Consider the following 16,214-nt stretch of genomic DNA (forward strand, 5'->3'; position numbering starts at 1 on the left):
TCTTATCCACTTATAAAAAATATTTTTTTTATAGTGAAGTGCAGTAGATAAATCCGGACGGCACGCAGTGACGCTACCCGCCCACTTCCTGGGACCGCCCACAACATGTCAGCAATCGCCCACTAGATTCTCTCCATCTGAACCGATGACTTTTTCGGGCTCAACCACCATGAATATGTAATTGTATACGCCCATCGAAGCACCCTGGACGTGCCCAACCACGGGGCAGCGGCCAAGGGGGATGTAACCGCGTCTGCCCATGGATTAAGAAAGGGTTACCATTAATAAATGAAATGGCCAAGTAGCTTATTATTAAAAAAACTTCCTGTTGCCGAGCTCGGATGCATCCGACCTAGAGGGTGTTTTGGAACAGGGACTTAAAAAAGTTCTAGAGACTTTTTAGTATTTAGAAGTATTAAATAAAAGTTAATTATAAAACTAACTGCAGAACCCTGGGACTAAACTGCGAGACGAATCTAATGATGTATCTTAATATATGATTCGTCTCGCGAAAAAACACTCAACTTTAAAAAAAAATTTATAAACAGATTTTATTTAATAATATAAAATAGTAAGATTCCTTTTGATGTGATAGGGACTTTTGAAAAAAAATTGGAACCAAACAGAGCCCTAGTCACCCACCAATGGCAAATGAAATCAGGTGGCCAATCCTGGCTGGGTTTGGGTTCCCCTCGTGGCCATCAGTTCCATTCCAAGTTGCATGGAAGAAACCGCGGAAATGGGAGCCGCAGGTCGTTCACGAGTGTGGATACCAGTGGCTCGCTTGGCTTCTCGTCCAAGTCGCGCAAACCGCGGCACCGTCCACGCCATGCACATAGAGAGAGAGGGCCGATGGTGTCTGACTCTTCAGGGCACAGGAGCGTATGGTGCAGCTGGGTCACTGACATGTGGATCCGGCTCCACACATCAGCGACACTGCACTACCGAAGAGGAACCACTTCCCCGTAAGACGGTCTCCAGCGGCCGCCTGGAAACGGCCCGGTACTACCTTTTAGGGGCGCCATCGACCGCTACCCGCTCCAGCGATGCACTGAAAATGAGCCGGCAAACTTAGGGGGAGGAGAGAGGATCGCCAAACCTGGAGGGTGTACGCCCGCCCTCTACCCCGCGCTCGTGGGCCCGACGAGTCCTGCCCGGCCAACTGTATGGTGGGGTATAGGGGATATAATATTAGATGATGGGATATAGGGGTGTGGTATGGAGTGCATTGTTGGAGAGGATTTTGATATGGAGTGCGGAATCTATTTAGGAGGAGGAGAATATTCTTTTTAGAGGGTGAGTTTTAGAGAAGACGGCTGGAGACGGTCTAAGGGGTCAGCATTTGGGAGCACCCTCCAAATTTTCAACTCTGGAGCTGCTCTAGATAGCCCCCACCCTCCAACTCCAACAAAGATGGAAACCAGGGATCCCAATACCGTGGGCGCAGCTGCCGGTTTTGTTTGGTTGCGCAAAGCTGCGATGGGGCGAGAACTTTTTTTTCTTCGGCCGGCCGAGCCCCGGAAATATAGGGGAGACAAATAACATATAGTACCATGATTAGTATAAATCATTGCAGCCTTCCAACGGCAGACAGACGGATCAGCAGTTTGGTGCTGCTAGGCTTTTCGCGGAAGAAACCTTGTGAGCCGTCGACTCACAGATCAGACAGTGAATTTAAAAGCAAGAGCACTGTCATGTCATATAAGAAGAATGTGCCTCATATTAAAGAAAACGAGGCCAAATCATACAATGCTCAGTTAATTAGAAAAACCGAGCGAAAACCAACACGATGTCACACCACCACACCCTGGGAGAGGAACCTACAAGAGACCACCAAAGCAAGCGCCGTTATTCAACACTGTTCCACGCCCACACTAGCGCAGCCCGCTGCAAGTTTGGATAGAAACCACAACTCCTCCATCGTGGCACTGTCCTCCTCATGCCGCACGCACATAGTCGTCGATCTCCCAGTCGGCACCGCGAAACAAAACCAAATCTTGACCCCCGAATACACCTCAACCGCGTGGGGGTCTCGCCACATCCACCGCCTCACAACACTGAAGCAAAACCACCTTAAAGCGACACTCCGCCGCTGGACACTGCTTCGCCAAGACTTGCTAAGCCGCCATGGTTTAAAGATTAACCTATCACCACCGCACCACAAACGCCGACCTAAAGCTAACAGCCACCGTAAGCCCTCAGCACCTACAAACACAGCCACGAACGAGCCACCCCCACCCAAGGCCGCCTTCCCCACCACTGGCAACACAACACTGCCGCAAGCCAAACCCGATCTCAAGAAGCGACGCCTCCAAGAAGGGCATGACTCCAATGGCGCCGCCGACGCTCGTCCATGAATGGACAGGGCTTTCACCCAGAGACCTCTCATGCAACAGGTAGAGTAGCTCCACAATGGCGCCCCCAACGGGGAAAACTACGCCCAAGGGCGCCGTCACCAAAGCTTTCGCCTGGAGCATCACCTACCTGTTGCACAAACACAGACCACCCCGCGCCGACGAGCTGCGGCAGCGAGCCAATGGGCGACACTTGCGACAGACAGACCTTCTCCACAGCCACCACGACGCCTACGCCAGAGTGGTGGCCCGGCACACCCCGCAGCTCCTCCATGATGCCCTGCAAATGCAGTCCAGACCACCCTAGACCCACCACCATGGCGGAGCCGCAAGCTCCAGCCGAAGACAGGAAGCGGAAAGAAGGGAGCATCACTGGCCTCCCCCACCACCACCTCCGCCTTCACCGCCGTCCGCCGCACCACCGCTGTGCACCCGACCGCTGCCCAGCGCGCCGCCAGCAACCCGCCGCAGTTGCCGCACGAACGGCACGCACCACAGCACAGGGAGCCGCCAGCCACCGCCGCGGCTGCCGCACCGCCAGCACGGGCAGATCGAGCCTCGGGGGCACCAAATCAGCCCACTTGAGCGGCGGATCTAGCGCCCCGAGCCTCCCCCGCCGACGAAACCCGGTGGCGCCGTCTAGCATCAGATCCCGCCGTCGCCGCTGCTGGGGGAAGGCCGCCGACGAACTCCTGCCCCCTCCACCTCCCCGGCTCCTCGTCCGCAGCCCCGCCGTGCCTCGCCGAGCCACACAGCGACGACCCCGCCATGGCTTGCTGAGCTCCCTCCCCGCGCGAACACCGGGAGCCGTGACTCTCCTGGCCAAAGGCCTCGCCGCCGCCTTCCTTGGGGGCATGCACGAGGTTCCGCGCGGCCCGTCTCCAGCGGCGGCGAGGTGGGAGGGGGAGGGGCTGCGGCCGCCCACACGGGGGACGACGCGGGGGGAGGGGTCTCCGCTAGGCTGTTTTTTCTTTTCGTCACAGACCAGACAGTAGCACTGTACAATTACCGTTTATGGTGGTTCATGTCTTTGGAAAAAAAAGATCGGTGGGGTTAAGATATCCCAAGCTTTTTCCGGCATAAATTAAGTGGTCCCAAAATCTTTTATTAAGGTCAGTCTCAATGGAAGTTTTTTGGGGAGTTTTATGACATTAAATATTATCAATTTTGCTGACATGACAAGGAGAGAGAAGTATACAAGGAGAGAGAAGTATGAAGTTTTATGGGATGTGAAAATTTCATCACCATAAAACCCATCTGACATAAATATCTAGCTCTCAGTCTAGGTAACTGTGTACATGAAACTTCCATTAAGATTGACCTAACAAGAAGCAACCATACCTTGGTCCGGAAAACTCCCAAATTACTTCACTTTCCAAAAAGAAAACTCCCAAACTAAAGCTTTGCTGGGACATTTCTCTCTTAAATTCGCTCCGGTGAGGATCTTAATTCAGATCTACCGGATACTACTCAGATGAGACCCTTCAAAAAAAAGTGTCATCCCATAATTTCTAATGAGAAGAGTCAACATTATATTATAGTTCTTATAATAGATATTTTAGACCTATCTCTAACTTAATGTTTTGAAAGAAGTAGAATCTTATTTAAGAGGGACACCTGATTATTTCACATTGATCCTTTTAAAAAAGTACTCCCTTAGTGGGCATGATATGATTGTGCCAACATTATAGAACAGAGGCAGATACAAAATTTAAACTGAGGTCAGATTTGGTTCCCATAGGGTTTAAAATAAGCCCCATCATATCGGATATTTGGATGCTAATTAAAAATAATAAATAATAACAAGATAAATTCCATAACCTCTTGGCTTATTCGCGAGATGAATCTACTAAGTCTAATTACTCCATGTGATGCTACAGTAAACAAATGTTAATCATGAATTAATTGGACTTAATAGATTTGTCTCGTGAATAATGCCTAGGCTTATATAGTAAGTTTTATAATGAGCTTATATTTAGTATTTCTAATTGGCATCGAAACATTCGATGTGACAGGACTTATTTTAAGCCTTTGAAAACCAAACAGGCCCAAAAGTAAATTATGTAGCAAGTTTTTCTTCATATAAATTTAATATATTGATATGTTCTTAAATACATCTCTAGTGTCTTAGGTAATAATACATAAATATGTCAATCATATTCTAATAGGGTAAGCAAATGATTTAAATATCTTAATTCATAATTTATCTATTTACCCTTTTTCCTTAGTGTGTGTAGGAAGGAGACCTTGATCATCAAGGCTCCCTTCCTACCTCTTTCTGTCTTTCTTGGCTGGGATGGCCATATTTGAAGTGACGAAATATTTGACATCTTTACTTCACTTCTAGCTTATAAGTAATCTAATTGTTTCAACCATACTTGAGTCTACCATTTTACCCACCTAAGCCCCTCCCCCTTCTATCATTTTCCTATTTACAGGTAAGATTCAAACAGGGATTGTTGGATGTAGGAGAGCGGATAGTTACCCATATAGCACCGGTTGTTGTCGAATGCGAGAAATTTTTTTATGAGATTGTTTTCTTGGGCATCTTAAAAAAAAGGTATCAATATCCCTTATGATTTTGAAACATGGCTGTTTGTTTTCCACACATAATGGGAAAATAAGAGGCGGTAAGAGGTTAATTCAACCTGGCTTCAAACCGTGCATGGATGGCCAGATGTTGAAGTGGCACCCCAACGAGGAAAGACACCTAGGAAAAATTTAAAGTGTGGAAACAAATTGAGGACTAAAGCAGTTGTTCTGGTAGTTGAAGACGATATTAAGATTTAATGGAAAATTTGAGGACGAAAATGAATATTTCACATTTTATTTCTCAAGCAAATTCAATCAAAATTGCTAGTTTCAAAATGTTTGTTGGGCTGTGTAAATGGATCGCACAGCAATTGATGAAGATTAAATAGAATTTATGTTAGATCTGTACTCATTTTGATATAGATAAATAGTTCATCCATGGAAACAAATAGTTACATAAGTTGTACTTCTCCCATTCCAAATAGTACATCTAGAAAAGTTAAAAGAACCTATAATTTAAAATAGAGGAATTAATTGCTAGTTTTTGAGTCTCATGACCAAGAACTGCATAAGACCTGAGCCCGCAGTCCTTCATTTGGTGTTGGATGCTATACCGCCCAAAACTAAGGCCAGTCAAGGCCAGTCTCAGTGCCAGCCATGTAAGTGTCATAGAATTAAATATATTGATATGACAGAGTTATTAGGAAGATAGATGATGAAGAGTGTCATGTAATGTGAGAGACTGTGTCATCACTATATCAGACCCATCTTAATGGGAGTGTCATAGAAACATCATGATTATTAAATTTACTGACATGACAGAGTCATTATAAAGAGAGATGATAAAGAGTTAAATAAGGTGTGAGAGGAGTATTATCACCATATCTAGTTCATGGTCTTAGCAACTGTACGATGACATTCTTATTAAGACTATCTGACACTTCTCCGGCTCGATTATATCTAGTTCATGATTTTGGTAACTGTGACGATGATATTGAAACTCGCTTAATGGGATTAGTATAGTATCCTTAAACAAGAGGCTGGTCCTAAACAGATAAGCCTGGGATGGGATGGGACCGGACCCGCGGGCGGCCCACAAGAGCCAGAAACCATGGAGAGGACACACTTGGTCACTTGTTCCTGCGGCTTGGACGACGAGGAGGGATGGAGAGTGCGGGAGCGGGCAGATCGAAAACCCGCCCACGGTATTGGCTCCCGCCCACGGAGACAGCGGAAACAGGGGCCCTCGCTGCATGATTTCCACAAAACCGGGAGCCCAGCTGGCCGCCTCTTCTTCGTTTGAGTTTTTCCGCAAGTCTGGTGGGCGCGGGCGGCTGCCCACGGACGTGGAGGCCCCGCGCTGCGGCTGCGGGCGCCTCCTCCGGACCTGCCTTTCCGAAACCACTGGCTCGGCGCGGCGCCCAACCCAACCCAGCCTCTCCTTCCCTCCCTTTTATAAAACAGCCCACCCTCCTTCCACCCTGCTCCACCACCTCCAAGTTCCCCGTCGTCGGTGCCTCGATCCTCCGTCCCCAACAACCTCGGCGCGGATTCGAGATGCGGATGAGCTGCAACGGCTGCCGCGTCCTGCGCAAGGGCTGCAGCGACGCCTGCACCATCCGCCCCTGCCTGCAGTGGATCAAGACCCCCGAGGCGCAGGCCAACGCCACCGTCTTCCTCGCCAAGTTCTACGGCCGGGCCGGGCTGCTCAACCTGCTCGCCGCCGCGCCCGCCGGCGCCGACCACCTCCGCCGGGCGGTCTTCCGCTCCCTGCTCTACGAGGCGTGCGGCCGCATCGTCAACCCGGTCTACGGCTCCGTCGGCCTGCTCTGGTCGGGCCAGTGGCAGGCGTGCCAGGCCGCCGTCGAGGCCGTGCTCAAGGGGGACCCCGTCGTGCAGGTCGACGCCGCGTCAGATGCCCCGCCGCCGCCGCTCGGCTCCAGGGCGCCGGGCGCGGCTGCCTACGACATCCGCCATGTCGCCAAGGACCCCGACGCCGCCGCCACGGCCGACCTCCTCCGCGTCGCCCGCGGCGGGCGGCGCTCGCGGTTCAAGCGCGCCTCCTCCTCCACGTCCTCCAAGCCCCACCTCAAGGCAAGGGCCAGCAACAACAAGCGCGCGTCGCCGCCCAGCCCTCCCTTGAGGCAACAACAGGAGCAGGAGGAATTGGAGCCTGAGCCGATGGTCGTTGAGCACGACAAGGAGGATTCCGCCGGCAGCCACGACCACCATGGGCAGGGGTCGATGGACACCGACGTGGAGGCGGGCTCCCACGTGAGTCAGGCCGAGGCCGAGGCCGAGCCGCAGAGCCATGCGGCGCCGGCGAGCAGCCAGGTGCTGGAAGAGGATCAGGAAGAAGAGGATGTTGGGCTGGAGCTCACGCTCGGGCTCCAGCCAGCTGCCGAGGCAGGCGAAGGCGCGTTCTCCCCGTTGCGACCTGAACGCGCGCGGTGTCGAGCCTCATCGGCCGCCTGCGGCTGGAGGCTGGAGCTGCCAGCCTGAGGTCAAGTCAACCTCACCTCGCACCTGAGAAGAAGACAGGTTTGAGAATTGAGACCCCTGCCTGTGAGTGTGAGGACTCGGGAGGGCGAGGCAAACAACAGCAGCTCGAAAAAAAATAGATTTCTTAGGTTTCTATTTTTTTAACCGTTTGCTCTCCTTTTCTTTCCTTGTATAAAGGGTATAAAAGCTGGTGGATTGCACAGCATAGCGTTCTCCTACTCGTGTCCTGTACCTATGTGTTGGCGTCTTTGTTCAAACTCTTCGAAAAGTTTTGGCTCCGGCTGTCACAAAATCGAACTTGATTAGTCAACAGCAATTCAGACTTCCAGGATTCAAAATGAAATGATGAACAGTGAAAGGGATAAAAGATGAAGGTGAAGTTTGGAATAATCTGTATATGCAGGTGTCATGTCAAAATGAAGCAGGGTCCGTCTTAGTCCTAGTTTTCACTCGAGGATTAGCAAAGAATTAAGTGTGGGGGAGCTTGTTGACGCTCGCTACAGACCTATTTTGAGTGTCATTTTGAGCCAAAAATTTTAAGAATTAACTTCTTGTGCCTTCATATTTATCTAAAATAATGTCTAATCCCCATGTCCTTTGGAAAATATTGCTATATTGAAATTTGAGCAGAAATGCAGGTAATACACGCTCCATGCCAAGCTACAAAAGTTCGATCAATTAGAGCACATATCGTTCAGTCTCCTATGGATCAAAGGGCAGGGCCCATAACCGGGCCACTCTTGATGGATCTTAAGTGCCGAATCCATGCCGTTATCTCTTGCATGAACACATAAAAAGATGAGCATCAATATTAGTGGTAGGGGTTATTACTATCAAATTCCATAAAGTTTTGATGAGTATTTGTATGCAGATCCCTTATCCTTAGAAATTAGAAGGAAACACACCTCAAGAACAAGGGAAACACACTCTCAATCTGAGGGAACATATTCTTGATGAATCAATTGTGACCACGAGAATCCATGGGCTCACCAGAGGGAGTAACCGGCACGAAGCAACTAGAACAGACTTAAGGATCTGCTTGTGAGTCACCTGGGGCGAAGATGGGGTGAAAGGAAGCAACTTTAGGTCGGTCAAACCAATGTCCTAGAAGGAGCACCTCATCAAGATTGTCGATGAATTCCTCGAGATCACAGTAGAATGTTGCTGTGGGCGCTCCCATCTCCTTGGGTTTAGTTGGATGGTTGATGCATGGCGGAACATCCGATTTTTCCGAGTAGGTCGAGCGTTAGAGGGTGGCTTCCGCGAGGCACTTGGCAATAGAAAGATTGACTCGATCTGTTCTGGAGAAGATATTAGGGGTGGGTCAATGAGGGTCCCAGGGTGATTTTGTGCCTAGGAATCCGAGTGGCTCGGGGGTTGGAGCATGGTCTCCGTGAGCTCGATGTACTCATTGATGTGGTGGCCAACCCGATCTGTTCCGGCGATGAGGTCATCAGCGCTGACGGAGGGAAAACGGGTTGCTCTGAAGCGACTCGCGTGGCTTTCTATTAGATCGGAAAATTGAATTTTGTTGAGATCACTAGCGAGTTGGTCGGTGTCATGGCTAGAAACGGACACGGATGCCTCCGACTCCCTAGGGTTGGCCAGCTGGTTGTTCAAATCGTCGTGGCTGTCGGCGACGCAGACCTAGGAGCCGAAGATGAAGGTTGTACTCTCCGAGCACGTTAGTGGAGTTGTTGATCATCAACGAGTTCACTAGAGGATCGGCGGTGAACTGTCCTACCTGCCTTAGAAGATATAGCATATGCAAGCCCAAATTATGTTTGAACAAATACCACCAATTTATATCACCTTTCTTGATCAAATAACACAATATAGTTCAAAATCTGAAGCACATGTGGAAATTGGGTTATATGAAGCACCAAGTGACATGCATGTTTGTATATGAAAAAGAAAAATAATGCCATTGAAATTTGCAGAACAGTGATCCTTAAGGAGTCACTACTACGAAAACAGTTTTTAGAAGCGGTTGAAAACATATTTCTAGGGGTAGGTGTAGTACCCGCCCCTGCTTCTCGCAGCTAGAAACAGTTGTTTGCCAAGGTGGGTAATGTGCCGCCCTGAGGGAAATCCATTTCCAGGGGCAGGTCATGCCCTAACCTGCCCCTTGAAACCAATTTTTACACGCAGGTTGTGCCCTAACCTGCCTCTAGAAATACCACTGCCAGGGGCAGGTCATGGGCTGACTGATTTGTATTTGAATTTCTCGAATATGTTTCCTGTTATTTTTTAAAATTTAGATTCCCGCTAATTTTGATCTATCAAGCTAGTGCGTGATCGAATATCATAGTCGACATGTAATATGTTTCATAAATATAAATAATTACGCATATAAAATTAAATTCTATAGAAATAAAACATGGATATATATCACTACAGAGCATCATTAGAGTATATCATTAAAGTGCACATTGAATACATATTTTTTCCTATTCCTATGAATGCTACTAGAGGCAGCACGATGCTCTTGATTCTCCCACTCATGAAGAATAATGTATTTAGGGTCAGTTGCTAATACGTGTTCATCGTTAAAAACTTTGCCCCTTATGTTGATCACTTGATACATAATGAAACAACATAAATCGTCGACTGCATTTAGGAGTTGTTGCTCATGAAGTTGCTCCTCGTGTCTTCCCAGTTGAATATGCAATTAATAAATCCATGCAAAAATTAAGCAAGTTAGATAGGGGTAAAAACAATATACACATATGCATCTATCTCTAATAAAGAGTATCCTCTTGCATGTTCGGGATCAGTAGTATATATATATCTCTTGAGCATCCTAGTGTGCTAGCACATATAGTACCCACAGTACACAAAACCATAAGGTTGCTTGTAGCAGAGGAAGTTTGTGCGTATACTTTCTCTTCACGTACATCCATGTTGGCAGGTTAAACATCGTCATGATCACTGACCATGTGTTGTGAGTGCTATCCTTTCACGAAAGTGAGTCATTCTGTTTGTACTCAATGCAAACCGAACATTACTCAGGTCCTTTCCAAATTTCAGATAATACTGTTCATCGAACTTCTTCAACTAGTGAGCATCAGCTTGATGTTGAAGCATTATGTCGCCCTTCTTGCACTTATCTAAATCCCACCATCGCATCAGTTCAGTATCCTTTGAGTTTGAGAAGAAATGCCTCATATGATCGAAAACTGGTACCACACAACCATGATAGGAATTTTGCTCTATTTCTAAGAAATGCCTAAAGTAGTATCAACTGGCTCTAGTTCTAAGAAATGCCTAAAATAGTATCAGCTCGCTCAAAAGAGGCAACACTATTGCTTAAACTCTTCCTCTTCCTTTTATTCCCATTGGCTGGACCTTGATTGTCGCCATTGTTGATATTTTATAGCATCACAAATAAATCAGCAAGCGCACAGATATCATCGTAGCTTTCACCAAAGAGAATTTCAGGGTGCGTATCCATAGAGAACGTGAGTATATTATCTAAGGCTTCAATTCGTCCAAGGATACCACATTACCAAAGAGGTAAGGGGTAGAGAGGATTTCTAAGGCTCAGAATCAAAGGTAAGATAGAGCTAACTAGTTGCTTACTTCGGGCTACCAGCTTTCCCTGGATAACACCAGCGAGATCTGGTAATACAGCTACTACGATATACCCGAAAGTGGAAGATTTTGATGACACAAAACATGACCGTCATCACCTGCAGGCTACCACTACAAACCGTGGGGTGATATCACAACCAAAGATAGAGTCTAGTCTAGACACCAAGTCTACATCATCTTCTACTAATGTTAGAGTTGTACATAACATCCATTTCTATCTGGAGTCATACTGTAGCCTCTATAGGTATCCACTAAACTAGCGAACGATGGTCTCGTAAACAACTAGGGGACTAGCACTACTTAACTAAGAAGCTAAAGCGCAAAGAAGATCACAAATACTTACTATGATCGATAAGCATTCGTCGAGGTACAGGATGTAGGAGAGTACCGAAGCCACGAACTCAGCACCTCCCTCGACTTCCCCTCACTCTCTCTCTCTAATTTCTAAGCACTAAATAGGCAACCTAAGCCTCTAAGGTAAGACCTCAAGCTCCAAGAGAGATGAGAGTTGAAGTGAGTTATGTGCCATTTAGAGCCCCCCTCTACTATTTATAGAAGGGAACCAGGGGTCTTCTGCCATGAGTTGAAGCCCGGGCCTTCTAGAACCGCCATTGGCATCCAATACGGAGATGAAAAGTGGAAGATCAAGGTCGGTGGGGCCAAAACCCGGTCGGGCGACCTGGCTAGTCGGGCGACCGGTTTTGGTGGTCAACCGACCTCATTTTGGTCCAGTAGGCTACCATGTGGGTTCCCATTGCAGGTATGCGCGCATGCCTTGTTTTCTCCTCGTGCATGACTGTCAAGTGGGCCCAAGAATCCTTGTGCTTGCGTCTATTTGGTCGAGAAGAGGTTGCCTCGGATTGATGATGTGTCACTTGCTCATGGGCTGCGTTGTCTTCTCATGTGAGGTTATCAAGTGAGCCCTTTGATCCTTATGCTTGCTTGTAATTGTTTGGGCATTTATACCTTGGATCATTCTTGCCACTTTCTTACATTTTTTGCTCAAATTCACCTACACACATTTTCAGAACAGCATATGTGAAATTTTTCAATAAATCATCCTATGATAACATTTATTCTCTTTGATGCTCAAATTTTGCGCAAGATTTGACAGTCAAAATGGGTCAGAATAGACCATCAACAGCCACCACAATAATCGGCATTGTTTTTGTATCGACTTGCAGAACATACATGGCATTTATCCAAGTCTTTGAAAGTATCCCCACGACACAAAATACAATGATTTGAACATATATAAATTCTTTCCACACCCCACGAAACAAAAAGTTGAGGTGCTCACATTTATAACCTATGGATGTAGATATGTTGTAATGTTTTAGTGAAAATAAAATAAATGTATGTAAAGTAGCAAACTTCAGTTAGTATTTTCATATATTAATAATGGTATAGATGGGTAGTTTAGATATAATTTAGAGTTTTCTTTGGACTATTTTTATAATGACAAGTGTGGGTAACTTTAGTGGCTCCTTTATGTTATTTTCATATTGACCCAAATGGTCAATTTATTTTGAATTTTACTTTATATATTCAAATGGTTAATTTAGTGTAAATTCAATGCTTACTTTATATTGTATTTTTATATGACATAGATGGATTATTTTGAATGAAATAGGATCCACAATGAATATTGTTTTAAAAAATGGAGTGCACAATATTGATGGTCAGATGTTTTGATCTCTTGTACCATGTCCTATGAGGATTGACATGGAGGCTCCCATAGAAATATCCAATTAGTAATAATAAGATTTGTTCAATGTTAGTCATGCTGGTGGTGCCGTAGATATGGAGGTCCCTCTATTAAAGAACTATGTGCATGTATATTTTTCTAGGAAAAAATTGAGGTGCGCACAATGAAACTGTCAGCTATCAATGTAGATATGTTGTACTACCTTTGGTTGTAAATACTTGACACCATTCACATGTTATGGTATTTGATTTAGTTTTGACCACTATTCTAAGACAAATCGGGCATTCAAATTTTGTGTTATTCAACTAAATATTTTTAAAACTGTTGATGATCAAAGTTTTAAAAGTTTGATGTGATTTTGGTCAAAGTGTCAAGTATTTATATCAGGTGGGAGTAATGTTTCCGCGGTCCATCTTGACCATTCAGTTATTATTGTAGTCAATCATTATTGAATTTTTTTCATGCTCATGAATTTCTCAAAAAACTATATCAGGAAAAAATCATATGAAGTATAAAATTAGCAAAGAAAAATCTTCAAAAATTGTTCTTTCCTGACTACAAAAGCACCTCCAGAAGGATCTTTAGATAAATTGTTCTTCCTCCTTTGCTCATGATCGAGTAAAGCGGTAACAATTTCATACACCTTAACATCCTCCTTGCCATAAGTCAGTGTAGTAACCAAGTGCTCATAAGACCCCGGCAACGAACATAGAAGAATAATAGCCCTGTCTTCTTCATCAATCTTCACATCGACCTTCCCAAGATCAGCAATTAATTGATTGAAGACATTAATATGCTCTGCAAGATCTGACCCCTCCTGCATCTTCAGCCCATACAATTTTTGCTTCAGATACAGCTTCCGAGTCAATGTCTTGGACATAAACTGCTCTTCCAACTTGTCCCAAATTTTCTCCGGCGATGTTTCATCCATGACATGGTACATGATATGATCTTTGAGACATAGCCCTATAGTAGCATATGCTTGTTCCCGCATCTCCTCCCACTTATTATCATCCACCTTCGCCGGCTTCTTCTCATTGAGAGCCCTCGAGATACTCTGCTGAGCCAACAGGTCCTTCACTCTCGTCTGCCACAACCCGAAGTTTCCGGTGCCATCAAATCTTGCCACCTCAAATTTGGAAGCCATCGACGCCATCTGCCTGTTGCCACAGATCGTCGAAAAAACATTCACACACACGAACTACACGCCTCCTGCATGCCCGCTGCCTTCACGTGTTGAAGCCTGTTGGGTTGATCTCCACCAGTTGGCCCAACGGTCAACTGGGCCTTTGACTCGCGCTCTGATCGGGAGCGCCCAGCCCAAGATAAGGCTGGTGGGGCCCCATCGCGTAGCCCTATAAAGACAGGATGGGGACTGGCGGCTCAAGGCACAAGGTTCGCCGCCGACCAGTTTTCCCCACCGAAACCCTAGTCACGAACCGATCAGCGAGGGGCTGAAGCGATGGGAAGCGCCATCGGCACCAGCTACTGCACTGCGCGTCGCTGTCCTAGCGCAGAACTTCACCGACGAACCTACAGTGGCTCTGGATTAAGGAAGTAACCTCTCGATCTACACCCTAGTCGATCCAATAGTTATGACAATGGCATCAGGAGCCAATCTAGTGTGCAGATTGAGATAGGGAAGGATTCGTTTGCGAATCGACAGAAAAGGAGACAAGAAGGAATCAAATCGATCTCGGATCGACAAAGCAAATGAATCCGAAGCCCTAGTTGGTATGGAGGATTCGAAAGATTGCATCATTCAGTCACGAATCGAAAGGAAAAGAAAGATCTCGATCTTGGATCGAAAAGAAACAAAGGAAAGAGAACAATTCGATCACGAATCAAAGTTTAGAATGCAGCCAAACCCTAACCCTAGGGAAGAACATAGGCCGGCGCGACCTACCTGTCGCGCTGTGCACTCCATCGCCGACCACCGCCGCGCGGGAAGGCCATGAGAGCCGCCGTTTCGCCGGCAGACCGCCACTGTTGCGCGGAACAGAGAGCCGAGCCGCCGTCGTGTGGAACAGAGGCCACGCGCAAGCTCGGGCTCAGGAACGAAATCAATTTTCGAATCGAAAAAGAAAAGCAAACATTGAACCCTAACCCTAGGGTTTGAGGTCCGCGGGACCTACCTGCGGTTCCTCCCCACCGTTCACCGGCCGTGCAGGGTCGCTCCCTCGCCGGCCCGGCACTGAGCCGAGCCGCTGTTCGCCGCCGTCGGGACGCCGGTGGCGTGCGCTCACGGTTCTCGTGTGAAAAGGCGCCGACCACGGCTCACTTGACGGCGGCGTGCTCACCCTCTGACGAGTGCACGCGCTGGCGAGGAAGCCGCGGCGGCGCCGCCACACGCTCGTCCTTGGTCGCCATGGCCGCCGCTGCCGTGTGGAGAGAGAAAGGGGGGAAAGAAATGGCCTAGGGTTTGGGGGGGGGGGCCGGCGTCGCCCCTTTTGTTCCTGCGAGGAACACGGCCGGCCGTCCGATCCCGGATCGACGGCCAGGATAGCGCCTCGCCTCTTGGGCTGGCAAGTGGCCCACACGGGCGGAGGAGGGAGACGCTCGGCAGGCTGTTTCGACGGCCCGGCTGTTGGCTGTCGGGCTTCGGGCCCAAGAGGAGGCGGCCGAAAAGGCCGCGGGCTGATTTCGCGCATGGGCCTCCTGGACGGTGACAATCTTTTATTGTTTTTTCTATTTTTCAGAAGCATTTTCTATAGAATTTTGAATGGATTTGTTTATAGTTTGATCTCTATTCAATTTTGCACCAGCGTGTATATTGTTTAGAGATAAAAGTTCACAGTATTGCTTCTGAAAATAGAAATTCCTACATGTTTCCGCTGCAAAGTTCATATTGTTGCTCTTTCATTTAATTAGAACCAACGAGACAAATAAATTTTAAGAGCATGATTAAAAGGCCTACTTTGAGTAAGTTTTACCTCTATTCAATTTTGAACCAACGAGATAAATTATTTAGAGAGAAACTGAGCACAAAGTATTGTGCCTATAAAGAAAATGTTTTCCGCTGCTACAATGATGTTATCTTTCAATTAAATCGGAACCAACGAGAAGATTTAATTGAAAGAATAGTATAAAACTCTTAAATGAGTTTTTCCCTGTGGGTTAAAGACACATTTAAAGTTTAAAGCCTCAGAAAAGCTTATGGTGTCTTAAGTTAAAGTTAAATTCTGGCATCATTTCGCCATTTAAAGTCTCAAAGTTGAGCATTGGTTTGTCTTCACAACAGGAGCCATAAAGAAAGCTCTCAAAGAATAGATTTTAAAGTTAATTATAGTATTGTTATTTTCTGACCAACATTGATGATAACAATATTATAATTTTATGAGTCATAGCTTAAAGTTTAAAGTCCTTCGTAAATGTTGCATTAAAGTGACCTTTTTGAGAGAATACATAAAGAACTGCTGTTAAAGTAAAGAAATGTATTTTCTTGTTTCCGCTGCAATAAAGTTAATCATCCTCTAATTAAATTCGAACCATTGGAAGAATTTAATTTTGAGGAACAGATATAT

General features: G+C 46.6%; 1 protein-coding gene across 1 annotated transcript; it reads left to right on the top strand.

The window, feature by feature from the left end:
- The first annotated feature begins 6,190 nt into the window (after nucleotides 1-6,190).
- Nucleotides 6,191-7,731, top strand: LOC120706840 (LOB domain-containing protein 40-like). The gene has a single exon (XM_039991567.1). The coding sequence runs from the start codon at nucleotides 6,444-6,446 to the stop codon at nucleotides 7,386-7,388; it is 945 nt and encodes a 314-aa protein (XP_039847501.1). The 5' UTR covers nucleotides 6,191-6,443; the 3' UTR covers nucleotides 7,389-7,731.
- Nucleotides 7,732-16,214: the final 8,483 nt, after the last annotated feature.

The sequence above is a fragment of the Panicum virgatum genome, chromosome 5K (assembly GCF_016808335.1).
Source record: "Panicum virgatum strain AP13 chromosome 5K, P.virgatum_v5, whole genome shotgun sequence".
Classification (NCBI taxonomy): domain Eukaryota; kingdom Viridiplantae; phylum Streptophyta; class Magnoliopsida; order Poales; family Poaceae; genus Panicum; species Panicum virgatum.